Here is a 27,314-nt window from a genome sequence, read left to right as displayed (position 1 = left end):
AAAAATGGGTAAAGGACTTGGACACATGTTTCTTTAAAGAAGACATTCAAATAGCTAACAAGTATGTGAAAAATGCTCAATGTGTCTAATAACCAAGGAACTGTAAATCAAAACCATAATTATCACTTCCCAACAGTCAAGATAAATATTAACTATTAATAATAATGATAATAATAAAAGAGGAGTATTGAGGAGAATGTGGATCAGTTGGAACTCTGTGGACAGATGGTGAAAAAGTACAGCTGTATTGAAAACCAGTATAGAAGTTTCACCAAAAAATTAAAAGTGGGATTACCATAGGATCCAGAAACCTCACCCTGGGGACTTATCCAAAAGGATATAAAAAGGATCAGAAAGAGATATGTGCCATTGTATATTCAGAACAGCTAAGATGTGGAAACAACCTAAATTTCTATCAACAGATGCATAATTAAAATGTGACATACACATATGGTGGAATATTACCTAGCCTTAAAAAAGAAGTACTGCCATCTTCAATAAGTAACATGGGGACACATTAAAGATGTATGCTACATAATCCAGACACAGGACAAATACTGCATGCTTTCACTTATGTGAGTATGTAAAGTTATCAAACTTAGAAGCAGAATGATGTTTGCCAGGTGCTGGAGAGAGGGAGAAATTGGAAGATGCTTTTCCATAAACAGCATTTCAGTCATACAAGATAAAACAGTTCTCTGCTTACAAGTATGTGCATGTAAATCCTTCTCTCCAAACTCTTTTAAACAGATTTTTAGTCATCTGAGATGGTGAGTCCCTTTCTTTCCTACCCACATTCTTTTTTTTTAACTTTCTCAGTATCAAATTACTTTTACCCCTCTCTGGCTTCTTCTTTACTCCATACTCGCTAGTCTCAGGGTCAAAGATTTACTCTATATTGTCTTTTAATATTTCCCAGAGAGGAAAGAAATTATTTATTATGCAACAATTTCTCAAATAAGGGTGTTTTGTTCAATAGCTATTCATTATATTATTGATGAAGACAAAAATTAATCCCTGACAACACTGATGATAATGTTAAAGATCCTCTTTTTTGTAAGTTATTTAACTAAAATTTCAGTTTCCAAGAGCCTTTCCAAGGTAAGGAAAAATTTACAGTACTGTACTGCAATTATTCAATAAAGATTGCTGAAGATTGCTCCAACTATTCATCCTTATGGAATTCAATGGTGCTTCAACTAGAGGGTCTCTTTTGTGCTTTGGAGCTAAAGATATTTTTCTTCTTCCAAAGGTTCAACCATATAGTTGAAAGTACTGCTCAAAGTCATAATTTAGCAAATTGATTGACAAGGGTTCATAACCAGACATAATTAATCAAAAAACCCATTCTGGGAGCTTTTCCAGAAAACTCCAGTTAATGTGTTAGAAAGGTAAAAGAGATAGAAATAGTTCCCACATTAAACACTCCTGCAGATGACATAAGCAGGAATTTATTTCATGTCCAACATTTTTTAAAGTCATCATGTTGATGATGAAAGTGAAGATAATGAATAAAACTTAGTTTCTTGCTCAGAGGATTTGATTTCTCTATTACCTGGAAACACACATCAGTGCAGACTAGTATTTCCTTCATCTCACCTCTTTGAATCTTAGTGCAAAATCTACAAGTCTTACTAAAAGGTGTTAATGAAGCACCAAAGAATGGTAAATGGGCAGTTCTCCTTCAATCAAAGAATCTGGCAGTGGCAGAGTAGTTAAAAATGACATTCCATTTTACCTCCTAAATCTTTATAACAGCTTCTTCTTTCTTTTAAAAATGTGTTCATTGTCCAGAAGATAGCATAATACTGTATAGCTATTGGTCACCTACCTAATGTTAATGTCCTAGCCCTCTCTGTACTCAAAATGACCTCAATTTGTAACCATCTGGATAACCTCCAGAGCCAGCCATAATTTAATTATGTTCAGCCAAGCTCACCTAGAAGAACACACACACACAAAAAGGTCACTTTGGTTTGTGAGGTTTGAATCAATAGCCATTAAGAGAATGAGATTTTCAAATCTAGGAAAAAAACAAGAACTTAAATTATTCCTTATATCAGTCTCAAAATTCTAGATATTGAGGCAATGCAGACATGGTAGAACTTTATCATGATGCTCTATCTAGCTTTAATGACTGGAAAGTGAGGAGTCGATGCAAGACCTGACTCTAAGTTAAGAGTGAAAAGTTCAGCTTTCAGCATCTCTAGGACCAATGTGGCATGTTCAGAGCGGCAGACAGATTCTGAAGAAGGACTGAAATAGATGAAAGCTTTAGATGAGAAGAAAAGTCTACATAAACCAAGTGTATGCATTTCTCTAATCATGTCATTGGCATCATGTAAATGCCAGACACCATTTTATATACAGCTTTAGATGTAGCAGATGTTGGCATTTAAGTGTAGGTTGCTATGAGAGAAAATTGCCCTTGAAAGAAGAGGAAGTTTACTGGCAGAGAAAAATGATTTTCCCGGTTAAGTTATAACCCCAGTAATAGAATTGTTTTCAACCAAAGGTTGTGGGGTGGGAAAGAGGAGAGATATAATGACACCTCAATTCCAATCTAAAAAAGAAAGAAAATCAGCTTCAGTTTAAATTGCGGATGTGTGGGTTGTACACATAGAACCTTCGCCTCCCTCTCTTCTCAAACCTCAAGGCTTCATGTTAAATGGAACAAATCACATCCTTCGTGGTTCTGCTCTGTTTGGTACAGCTGCTTGCTGCAGGTGGTGCCCTAAAAATATATTGTTTGTTTATTTTGCAATATAGCAGTCGGCAGAGTGATACCTAAAAGTGCAACAGCTCCCTTCTCTTTCTGTCAGTGAACCAAATGATGAAAGACTAAGACCTCTGCCAAGCCTAGCATGAAAAGACCCAAAGAAGAGGCACAGGTAATGCTTGAGGCTCAGTTCCCAATAAGTTCCATTTTCTTTGGATTCATGAAGCAAAGCTGACAAGCAGACTCTCTGTCATCAAAGCCTCTGACTGGGTTTCAGTGGAGCAAAGCCAAGAAACAAACTGCCTTTGTTGGGAGAATCATTGTGCTTCTCTAGAGATTAACATCTGTAAGCATATGGTTTGAGGGAAAAAATAGTCTATAATGGATAACAAAAAGAGAGTAAGTGTGAAGATCAATCTCAGATAAATATCCATGCAGATATGCTTAAATAGAATAAAATATGCTTAAATAAAATAAAATATGCTTTTTTGATTTATGATTTAAATAGGCAAATAATTTTTCAGCTATACTCACAGGAAATTCAGAATTAATCCTCCTTACTTCACAGAGTTGTTGAACACAGCACCATAACTTAGAGATGTTGTGTACACGATAGTTAAAATAACAATACACTTACACTTCACTAATAGTCTAAACTTTACTACACTGACTGATCTTTACTCCTTGTCCCTCTTACACATACACATTCATGCAGACACATTATCAGGGTTATATTTCAAGGGTTAAATGAGTACAGGGATCACTGATGATAATGAGTCAGGGTAATCAACCTTCAAAAAGGCCTTTTTTACTGTACAAATCTTACTTGACATCAATAGGATGTGATGAATACATTTGTAATCGAATAGAAGAATGATCAAATGTAACAGGTGGAGGAATTTTCTAGAAAAACCTCAAAAATGTTGACTTTACCTTCTGGCAATCAAATAACTAATGTTTCTCTTAAATGTAGTGACTTAGAAGGCTGTCGGTTTATTAACACATAGGAGAAACGGCACCAAAAGAGTGAAAAAAATTCCAACTTTTACAAACAGGGATGACGTTTGTCAAGACAATGATGTAACAGAAGTAAGGCTTGAAGGGGACAGTGTGAGCTGTCAGGTGGAGAAAGACAGATAAATGAAAGAAGGCAAGTTGAATTTAAAATTTTAAATAATAAATTAAGGCTGAATCAAAAGTATGAAGTGAAGAATAGAGAAAGTAGCCAGATTCTGAAGCAAAGTGCTGAGCATTTTAAGGAAAGAGGAAAATTCCAATAGACTAGAATTGGAATTCTAGCAGACAGTGAAAAAAAAAAAGAGAGAGACAGGTTAACTTCCATTTTAGAACGGTAACTTGTATTTCCGACTGGAGACCAGTTTGCTCATAACAGAGCTCCAGATTTACCCTAATGAGTGGAGGTCACTGCCTTTAACTTCCTCGTCCCTAAAACATCATTCTCTGTAATATCTACATGGCCCAGCTCTCACTGTACTCAGAACTTAGCTGAAAAATCACTTATCATGTGGTAGCATACATCTGAAGAGGTACGAATCTAGTCTTGTCAATCATACAGAGTTGCAAACCAAATTTTCCTCAATTTAAAAAATTTATAGAAAAATCATGTTAGGAAACTATATTTTACAATCAATGATAACACAAGATTTGAGATTTCATAGGACTTGTGGTGTCCCACAATAAATAATTCATTTAAGAAAAATGTTTAAAATTACCTATGAGAGTAGCCTTCCCTGATCATCTTCTGGTAGCTCTCTTTTACCTTATTATTTTCATAAGAAATAAGAATCTAATTTCCAGGCCCTCCCTGGTGGCACAGTGGGTTAAAGCACAGCTCTAAGAAGCTAAAGCCACTTCTGCATGAGTTCGATTCCCACCTGCCCCAGAGGTGACCACATGGTGTGGCAGACCTCTCCTGAACTGCCCGCTGCTCCCCTCAGCAGTGTACTTCGTAGATCTTCCTGTTTTGCTCCCCACTCTGTCTCTGATGAAGCCTCTCACCGCCCCTGAGCCTCTGTATGTACAAATAAATAAATCTTTAAAAAAAAAAAAGAATCTAATTTTCATGAGAGTGGGGAGACACTAAGTGAAAACTTGATCAGTGATTGAATAAAAGCAAACCTGTTTATTCAAAGAGTTAAACAATATGGGAGAATAGGGCCTTCCCTGGTAGTGCAGTGGATTAAAACACAACACTGTGAAGCTAACCATAGCTGCTTCAGCATGAGTTTGAACCCCATCCAGGGAGGTGACTCACATTGCACAGCAAACCTCTCCTGTCTTGCCTACTACTCCCCTTAGCAGTGTCTTTCATCAGTCTTTTCTGCTCCATACTTTGTCTCTGGTGAATCTTCTCACTGCCCCTACACCTCTAGTCTGTATCCCAGTTCTATATAAATAAATAAATAAATAAATAAAAATGGGAGATTAAAAAACTTTTAATTTGAATCATTAGATTAAATCTGTGAACCCCTCAGTTAGCTTTTGTAGGCTATACATTTTTAGCTAATGGTAAGGAGTAGTGTCTGAATTAACTGAATCATTGATTGTATTTTTTAATTGAATGATTAACTTGGCTTTGTGTCATTATACAATAGTTTGTTCTCTCTCCCCAGAGCAGTAGGTAAGAGCAATCCTTTGACCTGTAGCACACAGTACGATAGGTGATGTCCTGAAGCCTTCCCGTATGCCCACAAGTCTATATATGAATCCTATATAAAGGGAATGTACATGAAGGGTAAGTAAATAATGGAAATGGTCATTAGCACTAAGTTACATCTACTAGGAAAGGAACAGAATTTCAAGAACATGTAGTATAACACACCATCTGGGGCTGCTGGTCACCATGAATCCAATTTATGATGAAGCTACATTAAAGGATGAGGCTTTTGACCTGGTATTTCACATGCAATCTTGGTGATAATTCGATATGGGTTTTCTATTATATAGACACAGTATTTTGTCATGTGATAAATCCACTCCACTATGGGATGTGGGTTCTCCAACTCAGCCCTAGGTGAAGGACCACAGCAACGCTGGATTTAAATTTAATGGAAAAGAAAAAAAAATGTGAGCAGACAGTTCTATAGTCAGGTCCAGATCACAGTCATCCAGTCAAAGGACAGCAATGGTGCAGTCAGCTAACTCTACCAGCCAGTTTTGGTCATAACTTCATTTTGTAAATATCAAGCTTCCTTTGACAACTGGTCTCTAATCTTTTAATTTGTCAGCATCACAGATGTTCCTAAATTCATGAAACAATCACAGTGCTGAAAATGAATTCATAAAATAATTATTGAATCAGTGGAACTGTTCTGTACCTCATAGTGAAATTTTAGTTAAAGTTGGACTTCTATGTAATATAGTGTAGAACTAATTCAATCTAAACATGGCATGTGACTAGAAGGATGACATGGAATTATAGAAAATATGATTTGTCATTAGAAATTAAAAAAGGAAAATGTATCCATAAATCTGTGAAGAAATCAGTAAAGATACAACTAAGGCAGAAAGTGAAGATAGTGACTGGAAGACTGTGAATTGAAAAAAATGAACAATTTGGACTCTCCCTGGTGGCACAAGGGGTTAAAATGCGGCACTATGAAACTATCTACCACTGCAGCATGAGTTCCATCCCCAGCCAGCTGACAAGGGAGATGATTCACATGGTATGGCAGACCTCTCCTGACCTGCCCGCTGTTCCCCTCAGCAGTGTATTTCAGTACATCTGCCTTTTCAGCTCCCCTTCTGTCTCTGGTGAATCCTCCCAACCCATACACCTTTGGCCCATACCCCAGTTCTTATATGCATAATCATAAAAAAAGGAACAATTTGTTTTTATAAAGTTACTGATAAGAACCTGATCGGACCTGATACTTGAGACTCAACAAAAGAAAGTAGAGCTATGTAGACATTTCAAAGTATAAAAAGAAATTTTAAAAACCTAAAAGATTCCTGCAGTCACAATGTTATTTGATTTAGTCCTTGATTCTGGAACCATATTCTTAACTGGTATTAACCAAAATAATCTTAAGTACTATAAAATATAATATTATAAATTAAGTCGGAGATTACAAGTGAAAAACACAGGTATGTGAAAAGCTGTGATACTGACTCTCACAGAGCCAGTGTGAGAGTACCATGACAGAGATAAGACAAATGCAGCCACAAAAACACAAGGACAGGAGAAGACAAGGGAACAATGATACCAGGAATCATACGTGCAGTTGTGTAGGAAAGATACATGGGTTGAGAACAGTAGTAGTTTAGGCCCTATTTATAAAACTGGTAAAAAAGCAAAAGGTCCAGAAGGAATATTACAGATAGTTCTTTTTTGACTCTGTAAACACTATTTAGCTTAAGTATGTTTGCCCATCTTTTTCACTAAGTGTAATATGCTGAACAAAAAATTATCCCTCATACTATAGCTGACATTATAAATCATCTTGCTAGTTTTCCTTTGAGAATGATTTGCTATTATTTGAAAACACTAGCACTATTATACTGTCTCTGTATTTAGAACTTCTTGTAGAGAGGAAATTGACATGAAAGACAGTTTCTTAAAAAAATTTTAGCATAATAACTGATCATGGCTGAAAAAACATCCTAAAAGACAATATTAGATACTATAAAGGAAGAGGATAACCTTTTGCCCAAGACTACAGCTTATCAAATTTTCCAAAAGATGCTGTACACTTTATATTTCATTTTTCTTTCTGAAATAAATGATGATTTAATAGACTTTCTGAATTTAATAGACTTTACTTATTTCTTTCTGAAATAATTTTGTGATTATAAAATTTAGTATAAGAAATAGGATTGTATATGGTTCATTGAATAATATGGAAAATTTAAACTTAAGTTTCATAATTTAACAAAAACAAAATTATTGGTGATTTATTGTAGGCTATAACCCTCAGTACCACCTTAAACTTGTTGGTATTTTTATTCCATGATGTTTCCAAGTGTTCTCAGTGATGCTGTGATACAATGCTACAGGCAGGGTCCTCCAACCCTGCTCATAGGAGCAGATACTACACACTGGTGATGATCTTGGTGGGGGGTAAAACTTGCTCCTATGTAGGCTAGTGTTTTGGCACACTAACAAATAACAGTTTTAAGAACCACAGTTCTGTCTTGGGAATAAGTAGATTTAGTAGAATTTAGTTTATTTTCACATATCACAGTGAATTAGCCTGAAAAAATCGTAGTAATCTCTCAGAAGAAACTGAGTTAAGGAGAAAAAAAATAATATCATCTTTATTGTTTTCAAGGCAATTTAATAAACATCTCATTCAATTCATAATTACAAAATAGTTTATTATACAGCTGGGTGTAAGATTTAAAAGTTGTTACACCCAGACTGTGACTATTTTACCTTATATTTCTGAGTTTACATGTAGGCGTTATCAGAGAATATTAAAGGTAAAAAAATGTAAGGTTAAACTTTACACTAGAGGCTGTTTCTGCGCTCAGCTTGTTTATGAATTCACAGAGCTACTCACCAAAGTAAAAGGGACTTATTAGGAATAAAGCAAAATAAAATAATAAAGGACCACTTAACTGATTTTCAGGTTTAGTTTTTACCAAAACTTAATTACCATCTGTGGAAAAGACATCAATTTGAGTAAGTCATTTGAATGTATTTGTTATTGTCTAGTGTAAGTAATAATTGGTTAGGAATTCAAACATGTGACCATTTTAGAAGTATCAATGAGGTCTTAATAGTTCTTACTATTCCGACTGAATCTAACTGAAGTTCTAAAATTAATTTGCAAAAAGTTATTTTTATGTTTTGTAGTACTCAATTGTGCTAAGAGATGTTTTTTCTTCATTCTTTTTACTAACTTTATGTTCTTATTTCAGTTACTTTTTCATTGAGAAAATCCCATTTACCCCGAGATTTGGTTCTTTTTCTCATACATTTGTAGATATTTACTTATAAGTTATTCCTGTGTTACAAAAAGGCAAATCACATTAATTTTATTTACTAGGCTACTACCTTTGAAAAATAGGTCTGTATATCCGATTACCCCAGAAAATTAAGATTTAGAGCAGCATGATAATAATTGAAGATAATCAGCATAACTCTCATCCATCATGGAAGCCAAGAAAGAAAGTGCTTGTCATTCTGTCCACTTTCCATTGCAGGTGACAACCATGTTTGTCCTAAGAAGAAATCTACTGTTTGGTCTTAGACATTGGACTAAAGTAGAAGACTCAGTTTTTAGTTCCACTAGCTCCAAGTGACAAAGTAGACACAGTGTAGGAGACAAAACAGACAGTGAGCAATTCATAACAGCTCTTATATCGCCAACTTGACCTTGCAATGCCAGAAGGGAAGTGAGTCAAAAGGGCCAGAAGGAGGTGATGTAGCACCTATAATGGTGGCACCATGATGATATTAAAGAATCATCTTCTCTGACCAAACACCACAGGTTTTTGAATGATTCAGAACATTTGTGGGATCAATAGTGGAAATAAAGGAATAAAGGGAAGACATTAATATTGCTGATAAGAATTTTGAAAATTACATTTCTTTAGTCACTATTCAGGCCTAAAGACACACAATTTCCAGAAGTAAGTCATGTTTGTGATAATTTTTTAAACAAATGAATAGAGAAGGCAGTTTCTATTCTTAGCAAGTATGAAAAACAACAGCTTTAGAATAGTGACCTTCAAGCTCTCTATTCCCACAGGTCCTGAAAAGCTTCTTAAAAATTCACTTAAATATACATGTGAAAACTATTTGACTTGTGAATGCAGCAGTGACTGGACATCAGCTCACCCCATTTCCCCATTCATCTCTTTACAATTATGCAAACTCATAATTTAGATATACTTATCAACATTCTGGGCTACATGAAAATTAGGACTTAAATCACTGACAATCAAATCTTTGTGAATAAATGTTTCCAGGTTAAAGGAGTCAGACCACCTTGTGAGAAATAAGGCCATCTGCTGTCATGGGTGGCCCATGGCCTTCTTCAGCTCTAACAAAATTCCCATGTCATTCCCAACACAACCCCAAAATCAACTTGCACAAAACTTATTCAGTTTTGAACATTTCACCTCAATGGTGAAATGTTATTAAAACAAATGGAAAAACTTATATATAACACTAAGTGGGAATAACTGGAAATAATCTTTATCTTTAATTTTTTCCCTATAATCTGTTAAGCAATTACTTCCATCATTTCATATATGCTACAAAGAACAGGAACATAGTTGAAGGACAAACTTGACAGGGAACTTATTTTGAGCTATGAAAAGTATACTAGCTGTTAGACTCTTTGTGAGTCTTCTATGACTCCTGTTAATTTGTATATGGTTTTTAAATTCATTTTGATAGTTGCAGCAAGTAATTTTAAGCTTATTTAAATTTTATTCAAAATCTTCCATAAGAAACAGCAGCCAATCTACTATGGACTTAGGCGTTTGTCTGAAATAACAGAGATAAAGGAAAGCAAAACCCAGCAATTTGGGTTAGAAAAGCTTATACTAAGTTTAGATATAATCATCGCTGGAGACAATTGAGGAAAGAGAGATTGAGTATTTATCTTCAGTGAATTATTTCTTTTTGCATATATTTTAAAATGTAAAATTACTGTTATTATGACAAATGTTCTCATTAATAGCTTCATATAGTTACATTTCTGTGTAAAGCATCCTCCCTTTCTGTGGAGTTGGCTACAGGAAATGAAGCGTTATGATTACATGACACATACACAGACACACACACCTCCATTTCCCTCACCTGTGAAAGCAACTAGTCAATCATAGCACTATTTATCACTGAAGAGCTGTGAATTTTAGCGTTTCACGAGTCCATTACCCATCAGCTGTTGCTGGTGGGTTGGTCGATGACTATTTTCTACCTTTGATGCCAGAAAAAAACTCAGTGCAGTATGTCCATCCAACCTATTTACTAGCTGAGGCATCTTGAAAAGGTGCCTGTTCTGGTACTTTCAAAGTTGTTACAGAAATCAAAAGAGTTAATTCCTATGAACATATTTTTGTAATTCAAGCAGCTGTAGCAATCACACATTGTTTGAGGAATCAGATTTTTTTTTTGTAATATGAACAACACCATCTTTTTAGTTGATCTGACTCTCTGCATACATATTTTATCTATTTTTGTTAAGTGTAGATTATTTATTTATTTTTGGCATTATTAAAACCAAGCACACCTGCATTCCTTTTGAATGTGGTATCTGATACTAACTAGAGAAGATGCTGCTGGAAGAAGAGAAAGCTTGAAATCTCACACCTGGCTCGTCATTATGGGGTTCTGGCAGTCCTTTCTGCTCAGTTGGAGGCTGTGTGATTAATAGCCCCTCTTCCCAATTATGTGGATATTATACTCATCTTCCTTTGACTGTAGATAGGAGATAGCTTATGTGTGTGTGATGCAAATGTGGGCTTTGTGAATGCTAATTTCAAAATCAGCCAGGAGTTGATTGGCAGAAAACCGAGCAACAGGGTGACAGGCTTGCCAGGGGTCAGAAATCTGAGAAAGAAAGGCTGAGTGAAGGTGGAGAAAAAGAGATGTAGAGATTTGGAGTTAATCAGGAGCAGTAGCTAGGAGATCAGCAGTTTATAAAAGTAAATTTAAGACAAATACACAGGAAAAGAGGGCAGCTTCAAAGAATGGTGAAACAATGAGAAGAGTGAAAGTTTAATTGACTTTACAAAAAAGCAGGATGGAACTAAGCAGCCAAAATCACACCGCAAATGTACAAACCACAGCCCCCAACATGCCTGTGTATATCTGGGATGGTCCTGAAGAATCCTGCCGCATTTTTGTCTGTGACATTCTCTGGCCAAGGATCTTGGACAAGTACAAAGGATACACTCATTGAACCAGATGGAACTGAATACTGGACGATGATTTGGGTAACAGGAAAAGAGATGGAACAGAGACTCAGGATACTATTTTATACCATAATCATCACAGATGTGATGAGAGTGGTGATAAGGAAACTTAGTGACAGGGCTGCCAATAACTAAATGGAGAAAATTATTCAATTAAGTTCAGCCCCACTTTGGTTTATACCTTAAATCTCCAGTTAGCATTTGCTAAATTTTCTATACAGCAGATGTTTTTGGTCCAAGGCTGGCTAGACAGGAGCAAGTCAACAGCAGAAATTGTGTGGAAACTTCTCTAGATGATGGCTTGGGTATGCTGCTGCTACCTTGCAGGTGATACACAGTCGGCGTTGTAAAAGAAAAGTACTCCCTGGAAGGAAGAACAGGTGGAAAGGGAAGAGGCAAAGATGCCAAATCCTCTGATGACTTGCTCAAACAATTTCTCCACTCTATTGGGGGTGATGTAGACAGGCAAAGCAAAAGCCAGTAGCTTGAAATATTGGTCACATCTGTTCTCAGGAACACGCCATCCATCTTTGCACTCTAACCACTTTGTCTTTACAGATGGTTTTTACTTATGTAAAAATATTTCTTCTATGGCAATATTAGCCTCAACATATGCTTATATGCATTCAAGTATTTTTAGCAAATTACCTATGTGCCATAATGTTATGTGGGATTTCATAAAAATGTGAATATAGTTGATAATACACACATTAATTCAATGACATCTCTAAATTAGTCACCAATAACTATTCATGCACATAAGTGTCATCTTTACATCATCTTTGACATATGAATGAAAATATTCCAAAATATCTGGTTACAGTAAAAAGTTAGAATTATCTAAAATTTAGATTTATCTAAAACTCTTAACAGGTTTATATGAATATATATCATCTGTCTCAAATTCCAGTAATATTTTACTTTTCCCATGGCTATTTCCATCATAAAATCTAATATTGAACTTCAGGTTAATAAAAATGAACAATTTAAGCATTTAAAACTATTTTAGAAGGGTTTGCTTATTAAGAAATATCTCGTTTACTCTCTTGGTAAAATCAAACATTTTGAAGGCCAATTGCTTGAAATATTGTATGAGAAAAAAATGAAAGGTATTAGCTTTACATGTATGCAATATTAAGAATATGAACTTGAAAATGGTTCTTTATTCTTACATGCAAATGTATCTGAAATCAAATAAGTATGATGTAACACTCACTCAGTTGGACATTTTGAAGGGGGATCACTCTGCTCAGTTAAGAACCGAATTCAAGTATTACAGAAATAACTTATGCTGACCTGCACATATTTACAGGTCTTGGTCCTTCCTCTCCATTTTGTGACTGAGTGTGGCTGTGTGACTAGTTCTGGACATTAAAATGTGGACAGTGAGTTTCTCTTCCCAACAGGGGCACTTCTGTGCCAAATCTCTCCTGCCCTCTGACACAGCAACTCAGGATGATTTAGACAGTGTCTGTTCACTAGCTTTGTTTCCTTAGAGACAAGGGTTGGTAAAAATTCTTCTGCCAATACACAAAGGAATAACTTTTTATATTTTTAGCCACATATTTGCAAAGCATTTAGTCTATATAATTTGTGTTATACACACATGTATAACTACATACATGTGCACACATACACACATAGTCCTCATTTAAATCATTCTCATGACTAGGGCCTCCCTGGTGGCACAGGGGTTAAAGTCTCAGCCCTATCAAGCTATCTCCAGCCACTATGGTATGAGTTCACTCTTGGGAGTTTATCAGACACATGGCACAGCAGACCTCTCTTGTCTTACCCACCACTCCCCTCAGCAGTGTATTTCATTGGATCTGCCTGTTTTGCTCTGCTCCCCACTCTGTCTCTGGTGAGTCCTCTCACCCTCCCTCCCTGTGTAACGGTATCCTACAACCCAGTTTTTGTATGAATAAATAAAAACAACAACAACAACAAAAATCCAGCTTGACTATATGTTAATGATATCATCTAATATCACACTCACATGTTCTTTCTTAATTTCAGGACAATTTTATGAGAACTAACTGGTACCATTCTATCTAGCACCTGTTATGTCTTGTTATTTAACTGTGAGCTAGTATCATTCTCAAAGTAATTACCTGAAGAAAAAGAGGTAAAAAAGCAGACTGTACTTGTGTTATCTGATGTTAATAATTTTAAGTATATGCACATCAACTGCGGACCTGAAAATGGAGTCTCTAAGAAAAGCACATGTAGATGTGAACATATAGGTTCTATAATGAATAATGGTGATGGATAATAAAGTTGACTTTATAAGCCTACAAAATAGGTATTTTACCTGAGCTAAAGTTCCTCTTGAGAAAGGTATGTATTTATTTATCTCTTTGTGATAACAACATAACATAAAACAATGTTTTATATAACAGGCATATTTATATATAATGTTCTACAACTATACAAACACAGGGAGATATTTATGCTTCTCACGCTTCCTACTAGAAGGAGGGTTCTTTATTAGTGTAATATTGTGAAAAAAAGGCACAATAATCTAGAATTGGAATTTATAGATAAGCTGAATTTTCTTTTAAAAGGAGGGTTGATAAGGAAAGATACTGGATGATATCTTGATGGAACCTAGGAAGAAGAAATAGCAAATACCAAAGAAATTCCTCAGGACCACCTGGGACTCCCCTAGCATAGCTAGAAAGAAATGCTGGGGGAGAAAACAGCTATTACTGAAATATTATAAACTTGTATGTATGAGGATATTGTAAACAGTCTCTGAACTTCCCCCTGAAAACCTTGGAAAAGCCTAACAAAATTCAAAGATCAAACGTTCACTGAATTTCCTACACAAAATGCTAAAGACACCATTCTGTTTCCAGATTGCTAAAGAAAATGGACACAATCAGTCCAAATAAGCCTGGTCTCTTTGAACCTAACAAATTCCTATTAAAGGTGGCATTAATAAGGACAAAGAAAATAGTTACACTTTAGCCAACAGATTCCATTTGTGTGCACTCAATTTGTGCAGAAAGAAAACAATTCCATAAGTGCTAGGAGTTTGGCTATCAACACTTACTGCGAGGACAATCTGGAGGGAACTATGAGCCACTTCTACATACTGGTACTCCAGAAAACATCCTGAGACAGTGATGTACCGATGGTCTTCTGGGGCCCAATCTGGAGCTGGTGTCACTGATGTCACCTTACATCCTGGTCCATTCTCCATCCACCAAGATCGGTGCATTGAAATATTAAAAGTCAGGATAAGGTCTGTTTCCTGCAAGAAGGCAATTTATATGGATGAGAATTTATAAATGATAGTCATCTTGTTTGGGCCTGCCTTGCTTTGTTTTCCAATTTGACTAGGTGGGGGTTTTATTTCTTTCTTCTTACTGTATTTTATAGGCAGAAAGCAAGCATCTAAAGTTAAACTGGTAGGCCCTCCCTGGTGGCGCGGCGGGTTAAAGCACAGCACTGAGAATCTAAAGCCGCTTCCGCATGAGTTCGATTCCCGCCTGCCCAGGAGGTGACCACATGGCGTGGCAGACCTCTCCTGACCCGCCCGCTGCTCCCCTCAGCAGTGTACTTCGTCTATCTGCCTGTTCTGCTCCCCACTCTGTCCCTGGTGAATCCTCTCACCCTCCACGTCTCTGGCCTGTACCCCAGTTCTGTATGCACAAATAAATAAATCTAAAAAAAGTAAATATTTTAAAGTTAAACTGGTAGTCTACCTAAAGATTATGTGTCTAGGGATTCCACTCATGAAAGTTTGCCTATTATAAATAAAATATTTTATTAGAAAAATTATCAATGATTTCCATTAATTATAATGCTGAATACTTGTAAATGCAGACACATAGAGCTCACCAGTATTACAAAGAGAATGATTTAAACTGCTTTATTATTTTATTTTAAATCTGCTTGTTTCCTCTTTTTTAGAATGCATACCTTTTTTAGATTTTAAATATTATAGTTGCACTTCAATCCTGTAACATTTAACATAATGAGGCTAATTAAACATTTATAACATCTTTATTTAATAAAACATTACTTATTTTATTTTAGCAAATTAGGGTTTCTTCAGTATTTGTCAACTCCTGATCAAATTTGGTCATAATATTTCTTAGGAAATATCACTAACAAATTTGTACATGATAAAGAAAGTATGTCAACAAATCTCTGGATGAATGTCCAAATGTTAGGTGATGTGCAGCTATCCATGGAGTAAAATGTAGAGTTTTGGCATTGAGCTTGTGATCACATATATAAAAGGGAGTTAAATAGCACATGGGCGTAAGTTATCATTCAGGAATAGAGTGGCTAAATGGAATGCATCAAATACATTTTATTATCCAACAAGTCTTGAGGGAAATTTTTTTTTAAAGACTTATTTATTCATTCATACAGAACTGGGGTAGAAGCCAGAGATGCAGAGGGTGAGAGGATTCACCAGAGACAGAGCCGGGAGTAGAACAGGCAGATCGACGAAGTACACTGCTGAGGGGAGCAGCGGGCGGGTCAGGAGAAGTCTGTTGTGTTATATGGGTCAACTTCCTGGCTGGGGATCAAACTGGAGCTGGAGGGGCTGAGGGATGCCTCATAGAGGGCCACCCTATTTTCTTTTTTGAGAACAAGGTACAACGATGAAATGTAACAATACAGTGAAGTACTTATTAAGTACCTAATGAGATGTATCTACCACATATGCACAGAAACTGTCTTCTGGAGAATGGTGGTCTAAAGATGGGAGCTCTACTTACTTACTTACCTGAAAGAAGGCCCTGTCTTTGATAGGCCTACATTATTGCAGGGAGGGAAGAAGACAATTCTAAGTAGAAGAGATCAAATAATGAAAATTGTAGAGCTGTATTTCCTGATTTAAGTAACAGCAATATCTTAAGAGATAAGAATTTGCAAGTAAGAATAGAGTATACTAGCACTAGAAACATAAAGTCTTTGGGCAAGACTGGGGAAGAGATATAAATGCCAGATGAAACATCTTAGTTTATTGAAATATTATTGACATTGTCAAAATAAACTAAGGTATATTACAATAAAATGAACTCTCCTGTAGAATTGAGGTGGGCAGTGCAGAAAAGTTGCAGTGACCAGTCTAGAAACTGTATTAAATAGCAGTCATTATAGAAGTAATGGCACAGGTGCCATAAATTTTGAAAGCTTGACATTAATCACCCTAGGCTATTCTCAAAAATAGTCTTTCTGGAAAGAAGTAAATTTTATAAAAAAAAAAAAAATCTCGAAAGTCAAGTGTTTATAGTTAATCAGAGCACCTATAACTCAGTTATTAAGACTAAGAGAAGTCGATCAGAATCCCTATGATTGAATGCTTTCTTGTAATTGGCTTAATATGCAGGAGCTGGGATAGAAAGGAAGGTTATATTTGACACCAAAAATCACTTTTTGGGCCCTCTTTGTTGGCATAATGGTTAAGGTGCAGCACTAGGACACTATCCATAGCCATTACAGTAAGAGTTTTTGATCCCCAGCCAGGGAGCTGACCCACAAGATGTATTAGATCTATCCTGTCTCGCACATTGCTCTCCTCAGCAGTGTATTTCAGTCAGTCTGCCTGTTCTATTCCCCATTCTTTGTCTCTGGTAAAACCTCTCAACCCATGCCTCAAACATGTGATCTGACCCTAGTTGTTGTATGCATAAATAAATACATCTTTAAAAAATCATTTTTTAAACAATGAATGCTTATTATTTACAAGCAATATATATTGGATTAAAGTTTAAAATATCACCAGAGAGCATTGCATTATATAAAATTGTCTGTATCTACATGTGGATAGCAATTTAAAAGAAACTTTGAGAAATTCCTTAAAATGATTCTTATTCATGATTTAATTTCTGTGCATAAACTTCATATTCTAACTCTAAATATATTTTTTGTTTTCCATGTTAATACATGCATAGTTCTACATATGCCTATTTATACATAAAAAGACCCTAAACAATCTGAGAATAAATGAAAATAAATGATCTTATTCACAATGCCAGGAGGAATTAGTTAAGAAAAGATGGTTTTGAGAAGATAAGCAAAATTATGAGTGCAACTTTATCTAACAGGTGAATGAATGCCGCATATGTAGAAATGTAGCCCAGAACAGAAAAAAAAAAAAGATATCTATCAACATGACTTCAAGATGTGATTCATACCACTGTGTCATGAATTTAAGGGAAGTAGATGGGGGCAACAAATATATATTCATGCCCCTACTTTCTCTTAGCATCTTTAACTAGGGGTGATTTGGGGGACTTGGCTAATTATGTATTATAATTTATTTATTAATCGAGTTATTTAACTTGTTTTTTTTTTTCAAAAATTTATTTATGCATACAAGAACTGGGGTAAAGGCCAGAGATGGGGGAGTGAGAGGATTCACCAGAGACAGAGTGGGGGAACAGAAGAGGCAGATTGATGAAATAAACTACTGAGGAGACCAGCGGGTGAGACAGGAGAGGTCTGCCATGCCAAGTGGGTCAGTCCCCTGGCCCATGCTGCAGTGGTTACAAAAAGCTTCACAGTGCTGTGCATTAACCTTCTGTACCACCTTGGATTATAATTTAATTTAATATCATAGCTAGTGTTAACTACAGTTCCTAGTTCATATCACCAGTTATTCAAGATAAAATATACCTGTGACATAGTAAACATTACAATGATTGCATTAAATACAGATGAGAAGTCCTGTGGAATTTGGATTTCTAACATCTACAGCTTTAAAAAGAAAATGTGTTGCCTTCTGTTATGTAAAAGGACTTACTATAGACTAAATATAAAATGTTTGAAGTGTTGTTATTAAATGTTTTCTCAAGTATGTTTCGATGTCTGTTATTTCATTTTTCTAAATCTATTTCGACTGTTGTTTTCTTAGTCCAGATAATTGTTTTATTTTTCCATAATTGTTCCATACCTCTCATCCTGAGCATTGCTGTAAAAGTCACATTTATGTAAAATCTTCCATTATATCAACAATTTACATCCTATATATCGCTCACCATTTAAATTAAAAATATGTTGCCCACCCCTTCTAATAAGCCTTTTCTGAATAATTATTTCCTCTTTTAATATCACAGTATTGAAATACGGTACTTCTTTAAATATACACGGATAGCAACTGCTTCTTCTTATAAGTAAAGAAGTATGTTAAGCGCCAATATAGCCATAGTTCCTGCTTAAGAAATGCATATTAGTTCTCAGCTGGAGGAGAAATTTATATTTGAAATATAAAGAACTTTGTATTAAGGTGATCTTTGTAATGTTTTGAAAGAGGAGGGAGTAGGGAAAGGAAAGGAAAAGAAAAAAAGAACTCAATTAGAAAGTTATCACGCTATGTTGAAGCTAATTGAATTTCCAATCTCACAAATCTCTATTTTTTTACTTCTAACGTTAGGACTCATCCTCTCTGAGTGGAATCTAAGTCTGGCAAAATGAGTCTTCTCTCCTCTCTTTCACACCCTTAGTAGCAGATGCTAGAGGCAGAATTTTCTCAGCTGGTTACAATAATGAAAGATCAACTTCTCACTGACTTTATAGTTTTCGATGTAGTGAAACCTCTTCAGGCAGCTTTTCCTGCTGTTTTCTCGCTTTCCCGTTTGTTCCCTCCCCGCAGGTATCTTTTCCCATCTTGTGAGTGTTCCTTTCCTGTCTAAGAGCTTAGAAAGTGATCTGCATTCACTCTAGGGGCTGAGAGAGGCAAAGAACAGAATAGCTATTTAAAGAAAAGTTGTTACTACCATTTGAGCATTCACGGAAGGCCAACATTTCAGTTGTTTTTAAAACACATTTATGTGGAGTTTTAATTGGCAAGGAGGCACAGTGACTCTGATGAAAGTAAAGGTTTGGAGACATTCAAAGAACACTGACATGTCACCTTCAAAAGCTCCCCACTGCTGATGTTCATCATTATCCCACCTACCAGGGTAGCCACTCCTGACAAGTGGTCCTGTCATTTCCCCAAAGTGAGGAATTTGGACTTTCATCTGTGCCTCCAAGGAGTTCAGCTTCCAGAAGAACTGAATTAGGAGTCCAGTCTCATGTTCATCAATAGTTCAGTGTGCTTATTGGTTAAATTTATTACACATGTGATAAAGTTTATGCCCTTTCCTTTCTTCCTTCATTCTCTAGAAAAGAACAGCTAATTGGATAATGACTAAAACCAACAACAACAACAACAAAAAATCCACAAGAAACTAATATAAGGATGAATGGAGTGTTAATGATATTGATGATGGACTTCATCATCATTTCTCTGTTATTGAGAAAGGCAAAATTGGAAAAGAAATAAAAATTTTCTTTTTAAAATCTCGATAAAATATTTTCAATTAGAAATGAAATCCCCAGATCATTACATATTTTATAAGTGATTGCTAAATTGGAGGCAATATACTGCAAATTATATATATTTATAATTGACATATACCTAGCATCTACTATAACAATGAGAAAAATTTGGAGGTACAAATTATCATCTTTAATTACTAGAGGTAAAAATGAGGCTACAAGTGCATTTATAAGTACATTACAATATATTTATTAATGGTCAAAGAATGTTTCAAATTCATTTTTGTCTGACTTCATGTTTTCCCCCTGGTCCTCGTAGTCTCAAAAAATTTTGCTTAGCCACTCAAGCACTGCCTAGCTGCCATACTTGCTATTATTTTTTAGAATGTACTAGAATTTAAAAATGAAAACCTAATTCACTTAATTCATTCACACAATTAATTGCTATATGCCAATCTCATCCCTATAAAAGACCTTAACAATGTCCTCTTAGCTGCTTTACTAACTCTAATCCAAAATTCATTTTACCCTGAATTTACAGTAGAGTTATATTTGCCCTGCATTTTGATGAAGAAGCTTTTAAAGACATTTTAGTTGTACTTAATTCCCATGAGAGAATTTTTTTAAGTGGTAAGATTTGTTTCTTGTCCTGTTTTATCCTGGCAAGTACATAGATCAATACTGCTTAGAATTTGTTGAGACAAATATAAATAAACCTCTAAGACTAAATAAAGCAGCTTACATTATATGTACCTATTTCATTTGGAGTATATTCAAAGAGCTCTTTTGTAGTTTTCATAAAACCCAAGGCCAAGAGATTATTGGTGGAAAGGTAAGGAGAAAATATTAAAAAACAAAAGAAAAATACTTGCCATTACTTTCATATTTACAGAGAATCTGGCTGCTCAGTTTCCTTTAGGAAGACAGGATATTTCCCCCAAAATATGAGGTATGGCACACAAATAAAGAAAGGAAGAAACAATTCAATCATTTAGTTTAAGTGGTGGAAAGATGAGGGTGGGGTGTGGTGCAGGTGTTGGTTTGCAAGATTCTAGAAATAGCACTTACATTGCAACAGTCACACGTTAGTGCTCCTTATTTTAAATGATGGCCTTCCTTTAACTCTTTCCCCCTTCATTTTTTCTATAGAAGTGTAATTATCAAAATATTATTTTCTATTAATGATTCTCTTTTTAAGAATATTAAAAATGACGTGAAAAAACTTGTCAAGAGAAAGAGCTTAATAATTCCCCATCCCAAAGTGCTTAATTCTAATCAGAAGTCAGGGAGTCATGTGGTCTTTACCATACACAGTCAGTGTACCCAACATGAAATTGGAAATAACATATAGAAAAACAAATATTGAAAAATGTAGATGAGGTGGTTGAGAGGGTAGAAAAACATTGTAATATTTTAAATTATAGGTGGATTTTGTTAAGCTATTTTAATAAAGGAGTAATAAAGTAATTGGCTACTTTACTGTAGAAGGCATAAGAAATTGTGTGACATTTAGTTTTCTCACACACACCCCTAAGCAATCTTTTATGGCTTTATGAGCACTATTTGTTATGGGGTTTGGATCTGGAAATAGACATTGATAAAATTACATCCTGTCTCTGGTACAAGATCTAAAAACTGTATCATATGAAGAATCTTGAGAGAATTTAGGTAGATTTATCTGAAAAAGCAAGGAGCTGGGGCATTCCTCATAATTGTCTTCAAATATTTAAGGAAAGATAAAAGCCAGAGGGATATGGCTCATCATTTATAGCTAACTTCAGGATGGCAGCCTAAGACTCAAGTTAATGTATTCATCTGGAAGACATGTAAGCCTCAAGTGCTAGGAGTGCTCCCAGAAAGAAGGGGTGGTGTTCTGAATAATGAATTTCTGCACTCAGTGGTATTCAAACAAAGGCTGGAGTCCGTTAAGAGTGAAGGTTGTACCCAAAACGTGTGTAGTATCTTCCTTTAAAATATTCTGTGATTGTATGGGCAGAGAGTAAAGATCACAGGTCATATAATTTTCAGTTACCTATGTTCATTCAGTATCAATTAAAGATAGGAATGCAAACATTTTTAAAACATCATCATCATCATCTAAAACCTCAAACATTTCTAGAACATCACTGTCTACTTCATATAAAATTATTTAGAAAAAATATGCTATAATTCAAAGTCTGCAAAAGACTCGTTATGCCCAACTGCTAATAATCTACCTCCATTGACAATTACCTATTTTAGCTATTGAATACTCCCTTATGCTGTATTTGACAATGATTATATATAAATCCTCAGCATCAGGGCACTTATAAAATCTCTTAAAGAGTATTGAAATCATTTAGATATTCTTGTGAAAAGGAGCAATCGCAATAAGTTTTCACCAGTCAATGATTGTTCACAGCTAGAACCAAGGGATTACACAATGAATTCAAAATGTTTCTTAGAAAAATTCAGTCAATTTTAGAATTTAATCCAGCTAGACTATTACAAAGGTTACATATTTTTATAGAATATGGCTATATGATTTGGAGTAACAATGCACTTTAAAAAATTCAGTCACAAAAGAACAGAAATTTATTGTAGGTCTTAAGGCTAAATTCAAACCTGACATGCCTGAATCTTTTTACTCTAAAATGTAGTAATTAATTTTCCCTGGTGCTACAATGTCACTTAGCATGGACTGAAGCTTTAGTTTTTATTAACTGTATAATTTGATTTCTCCCTGGTTGAGTCTCTGTTAATCACTCTCCATAAAGAGAGATCTATGTGCCTGCCTGAGATTACAAAAAAATAAAAGGTAAAAGTAATAATAATTCATATTTAGGAAAATTTTGAAAGAACTTATATAATTAGGAGCAATCACTTTTTCTCTGGTCTAAATTGTCTGGATAATTATGTAATTTCTCTGCTCTGTGTGCCAGTAGAAACTAAGATTTGGGATGGGTGAGAGAAATAAAGGACTTGAGGGAGGAGACAGCTCACAGCCTGGCATTCGAATGCTTTTACAGGGGAGAGAGCAGACCATCCTTTCTAGGTAATTGGTTACCAGAAGGGTAAAATGGAAATTGTGTTTCCTTGGATTTGGGCTGGGAAAGACTGGAAAAAATGAGATTGCTGATGATCTGTAATAATTAACCAATCTGATCTGAAGAATCTAATCGTGCCTTTAGCTGAGGATTAATACACAGCTGAGAACCTGGATTGAATCCATATTTGAATTAATCTTTTTCATTTTCAAAGATTTATTTTAATTTATTTGTGGATACAAGAACTGGGGTATAGGCCAAAGGCATGGGTGCTGAGAGGACTCAGGCAGTGAGGAACAGGACAGGCAGATCGATTGAAATACACTGCGGAGGGGAGCAGAGGGCGAGATAGGAGAGGTCTGCTGGCCATGTGGGTCAGCTCCCTGGCTGGAGATTGAACTCATGACACAGTGGCTGGTGATAACTTGATACTGCTGAGACTTAACTCCTGTGCCCAAACTCATATTTGTCTTACGTTAAAGTTTATGGTTTCTCCCAGTGCTAGTACTTTCCAACTTTTATTTATTTACATATTTATCCCTTATTCCTTGGTGTATCTTAGCAACTTTGTGCTAATGTCATAATATTTTCTTTCAATTAACTTTTGAAAAAGAAATCCACTTCAGCAATATGCTGGTTATGCTTTTAAAATATTATTTAAGTTCTAATTTAATTCTAATATCAGTTAACTTCTTTTTTCTGTAACTAGAATTCTTTAGCTAGCATATAAATTATCTTTGTAACAAAAAGTCCCCCCCCTGCCCCACCTCCAAATCTGGTTCGGTTTAGCCTTTAATGAAGATACAGTACTATTGTGCAAAACTAATACAATTTCAGCTTCAACTTAGCCCTTCAAGCACATGCTGGGGAGTAGAGGCACACTTATAGTAGCTTTCAATATACCTGTTAAAATGAACAAAAAAAATTCCTGCCTAATATAATCTAGCACAGCTTAGAAAATACTGCATTTCACAAAATAACAGAGGGCCTATCAGTTGTCTTGACATTTGCGAATTCCCCTTTTAGGCTATTACATTATATATGGGAAGCACTAAATGAGGCATGAATCTGTTCACAGAATGGATTTCTTGGATGTTTAATGCATCTTTAAATGTGTGTTAAATAGATGGCTTACACATGTGGATATGTAAAGGCTGCTTCCCCAGTGCATGAATCTCCATGGTGTAATTTTTGATAATAACAGCTCAGGTATCCTAGGACCTGACATCATAACTTCTTGATTCATTGACTGAATATTTTCATGAAATTTCATCCATTCAGAGTTTAACTTAAGGTTGTTATAAACTCAGGAGAGAGACTTTTGAAAGGGACTTTGGGAATCAGCTCTTCCTCTCTGATTTTTTATGCCTTTTAATGTGTTCCTACTTAATTCAAACCATGGCAATTACTTCTGCTTCAGGTACTCAGAGCATACACTTTTTTTTTTTTCTATTTTCAAGTGGTAACATAAATAAAGGCTGGTTATAATTTTCTTATAGGAGACAATATGTTACATAAGAATGAATAGGGAACATGGAATGAGATACACTTTGAATCTGTCACTTGATGATTTTTAGTTGTGTAACCTCCATCAATTTAATTAACCTTTCCTCCTCTTTAAAATGTGGATTACACTCTTTCTGTGACACTTAAGATATATAAGACATTTATAGCACAAAGTAAATGCTCAATGTAGATCATTTATTTTATCCTCCTATATTAAACTTAAATTGTAAAAAGTGAAGTCAGATAAGCCATTCAAGAATTTTGAACAGTAATTTTGAAGTACCACTGGTTCCTATTCAAGTATCTGGTATTATACAACTATTCAAATATTTCTTATTTTCTTTACGTTTAAACAACTACCTCTCCCCTGACCTCCCAAAAATAAATAAATAAAACAAGTGACTATGACCTCAGGTTCCTGAATCATAAGATCCATTATTTTCCTTGCAGATCTCAGTCACAGCCTTGCTGAAGAGCGCCAGCAGCTCCAGGCACCTCACTGCCTCACTGTGGGAGGATGGAAACTTTACTTAAGAAACTACATGTCCTCAAGTTTCACATCCACCTGCTGCCTGTGTGGTAAAGAGTCAGGTTTTGAACGAGGTTGTGTTTCAGGGAAATGGAAATGATAGTCAACTATAGTTTGCGATTTATGCTTAGAGTCTTTGAGGACTGTATTTAGTGTCTAAGGGGAATGAAGGAAACTCTAGTGTCAGAAAAATAGAGGCAAACAGATCAATACTTCAGAGGATGTGCAAAGAAATGACTTTTTTCCTTACTTGATAGTTTTGATAGGTGAATGATGCATTTTAGCAATTTCATTTTGCTAGTTTAGAACAAAATAAACATAGGAAAAACTATTTGAGAGAGTTCAGGTTAAGATGGATTATTTGAAGAAATTGAGCAATACAAATGTGCCATGTTGGTCTACTTAAAATGACAAATAATAAATGATAAATTTTAGTTTTTATTAAAATCATATCAACCTTTCCTCAAATACTAGTTTTACATTCACATCTTTAATTTTAACAGTCTCTGAATCAATAAAACACGTGTTACAAATAGACTAAAACTTCTTGAGGACACAGTATTGTCAGAATTAAAAGTCATACTTAAAAAGGGTCATGACATTTCCTGTTTTGGGGAAAGCACAGAAAATAAATAGTATCCTAATTTGTAAATTGTGAAATTATGACTATAATTTCATAGTTGGGCTTAAGAAAATGTGTACCTTTGAGATCTTTTGCTGAATTTATAGACTCACTTTCAACCATCCCACTCTCTCATGTAGGATAAGAAAATTGTGTCTTAAGCATCAGCTTTGAGCTGACATTTTTTCCATCTTTTTCACTTCATGTATTTGCTGGACTCTGAAAACCAAAAAGACCTCAGAAGTTTTATTATCTGCTGGCAAGTAGCAGGACCAGGTGGAGGCCCCAGATTTCCTAAATCTTATTCAAATATTCTAATGTTTCTTTTTAAACTCTCATTAAATAACGCACTTTTATCCTACCAGGATCAGGGAGCATATCTATGAGAAAAGCAATACTACAGAATGAAAAATGCATCGAAGAAGTTATGACAAAAAGGAATGAGAAACTCCCAGTGGAATCACCTCATTTTGTATTTTTGGATTCTAATGCTAAACTTAGGTGCATCTCTTCATTTCCTTAGACTCTCCAGTCTAAGCACGTTTCCAGATAGAATTAATTTAAACATCTTGAGATGGAAATCATCCTGGATCACTAGGGTAGATTCTCCATGCAACGACCGATATCATCATAAAAGGCAGAAGAAATAATACAGATACAGAGAAGATGATCTTGTGAAAAAGGAGCAGGAGGTTTAAGATTTAAGTCACTGCGGACCAGGATATTTAGAGCTGTGAGAACTAGAAGAATCTAAGCACTTTCTCTACAGGCTCCAGTGGTAGCCTGGCCTTGCTCAGACCTTGATTTCAGATGTCTGACCTCCAGAAGTTTTAAGTGAACGACTTTCTGTTGTTTGTGGTAACTGTTTTCCAACGCTCATAGGAAACAAATATAGGCCTTTTGAAATGTAAATGTGAAAATCAATTGTTCCAGAAGAACTGAATATATAGTCATTATTTTTGTCACTGATTTTCCCAGCCTGGGACACACACAATCTCACCTGCCCTTGAACAGAACTGGCTCTGGAACAAGGAATGGGAAGTGCAAGTACTTGCAAACTAGTGACGTTCCTCCTGTTATGGAATTGGGAGGTGTCTCCATATATGATTAGTATTATTTAAGGATGTCTTTGATTCCTCAGTAGGAGAGAAACATGTCCTTCTTGTCAAATTTGTAATCTTGATGTGTTGATGGACCATAAAATCTGCCCTAGCCCTGTAATCAGGCAGACCTGAGTACAAACTATAACTTTAGCCTCAGTTTAGAGATCCTGACAGTGTCTGATCCAATCAGAGCAAATGCAACTTCTCATCAGTCATACACCGAAAGCCTTGTTTTGTTCTTTTATGGATTCAAATGTGAGAAAAATGCAATGGTCTAGAGTCAATTTATCCAACTCTAAAGGGATATTTAGTCTTAGAATGGGCTTAGGATAGAGCCAGACAATTTGAAAATGAGGGATTGAAAGAGAAGTTACACACTGCTTATATGATTTAAATTTTAAATTCAGCTCTGCTGTTTCCTCATTTTAGCTACAAGTCCCAAATGTATTATATTTTGTCCAAGACACTTACCCAAAAGATTGTTGATAAATGATGTAAAGTATTTCAATATAATTTTAAAATTAAATGTGTGTGTGCATTTATGTGTATAGTAAATATTAGCTTAGAATTCCATTGATGCATTTCTAAAGAAATCACCTTCAATAGTGATTTTTCAATGTTCAAT

The 27,314-nt window shown here is 35.3% G+C and overlaps 1 protein-coding gene across 3 annotated transcripts in view; it reads right to left on the bottom strand.

Annotated features, from left to right (window-relative positions):
- Positions 1-27,314, bottom strand: part of NKAIN2 (Na+/K+ transporting ATPase interacting 2) — an 841,972-nt gene that overhangs the window by 144,688 nt on the left and 669,970 nt on the right. For all 3 annotated transcript variants that reach the window (XM_012721331.1, XM_004673826.2, XM_012721341.1), the window contains one exon: positions 14,670-14,870. In XM_012721331.1, the coding sequence (XP_012576785.1) occupies positions 14,670-14,870 (201 nt within the window). The remainder of the gene's footprint in view (positions 1-14,669; positions 14,871-27,314) is intronic.

Source organism: Condylura cristata, unplaced genomic scaffold, assembly GCF_000260355.1.
Source record: "Condylura cristata isolate star-nosed mole 26May11 unplaced genomic scaffold, ConCri1.0 scaffold00001, whole genome shotgun sequence".
In the NCBI taxonomy this organism is placed as follows: domain Eukaryota; kingdom Metazoa; phylum Chordata; class Mammalia; order Eulipotyphla; family Talpidae; genus Condylura; species Condylura cristata.
This window is presented reverse-complemented; position numbering and strand designations above follow the sequence as displayed.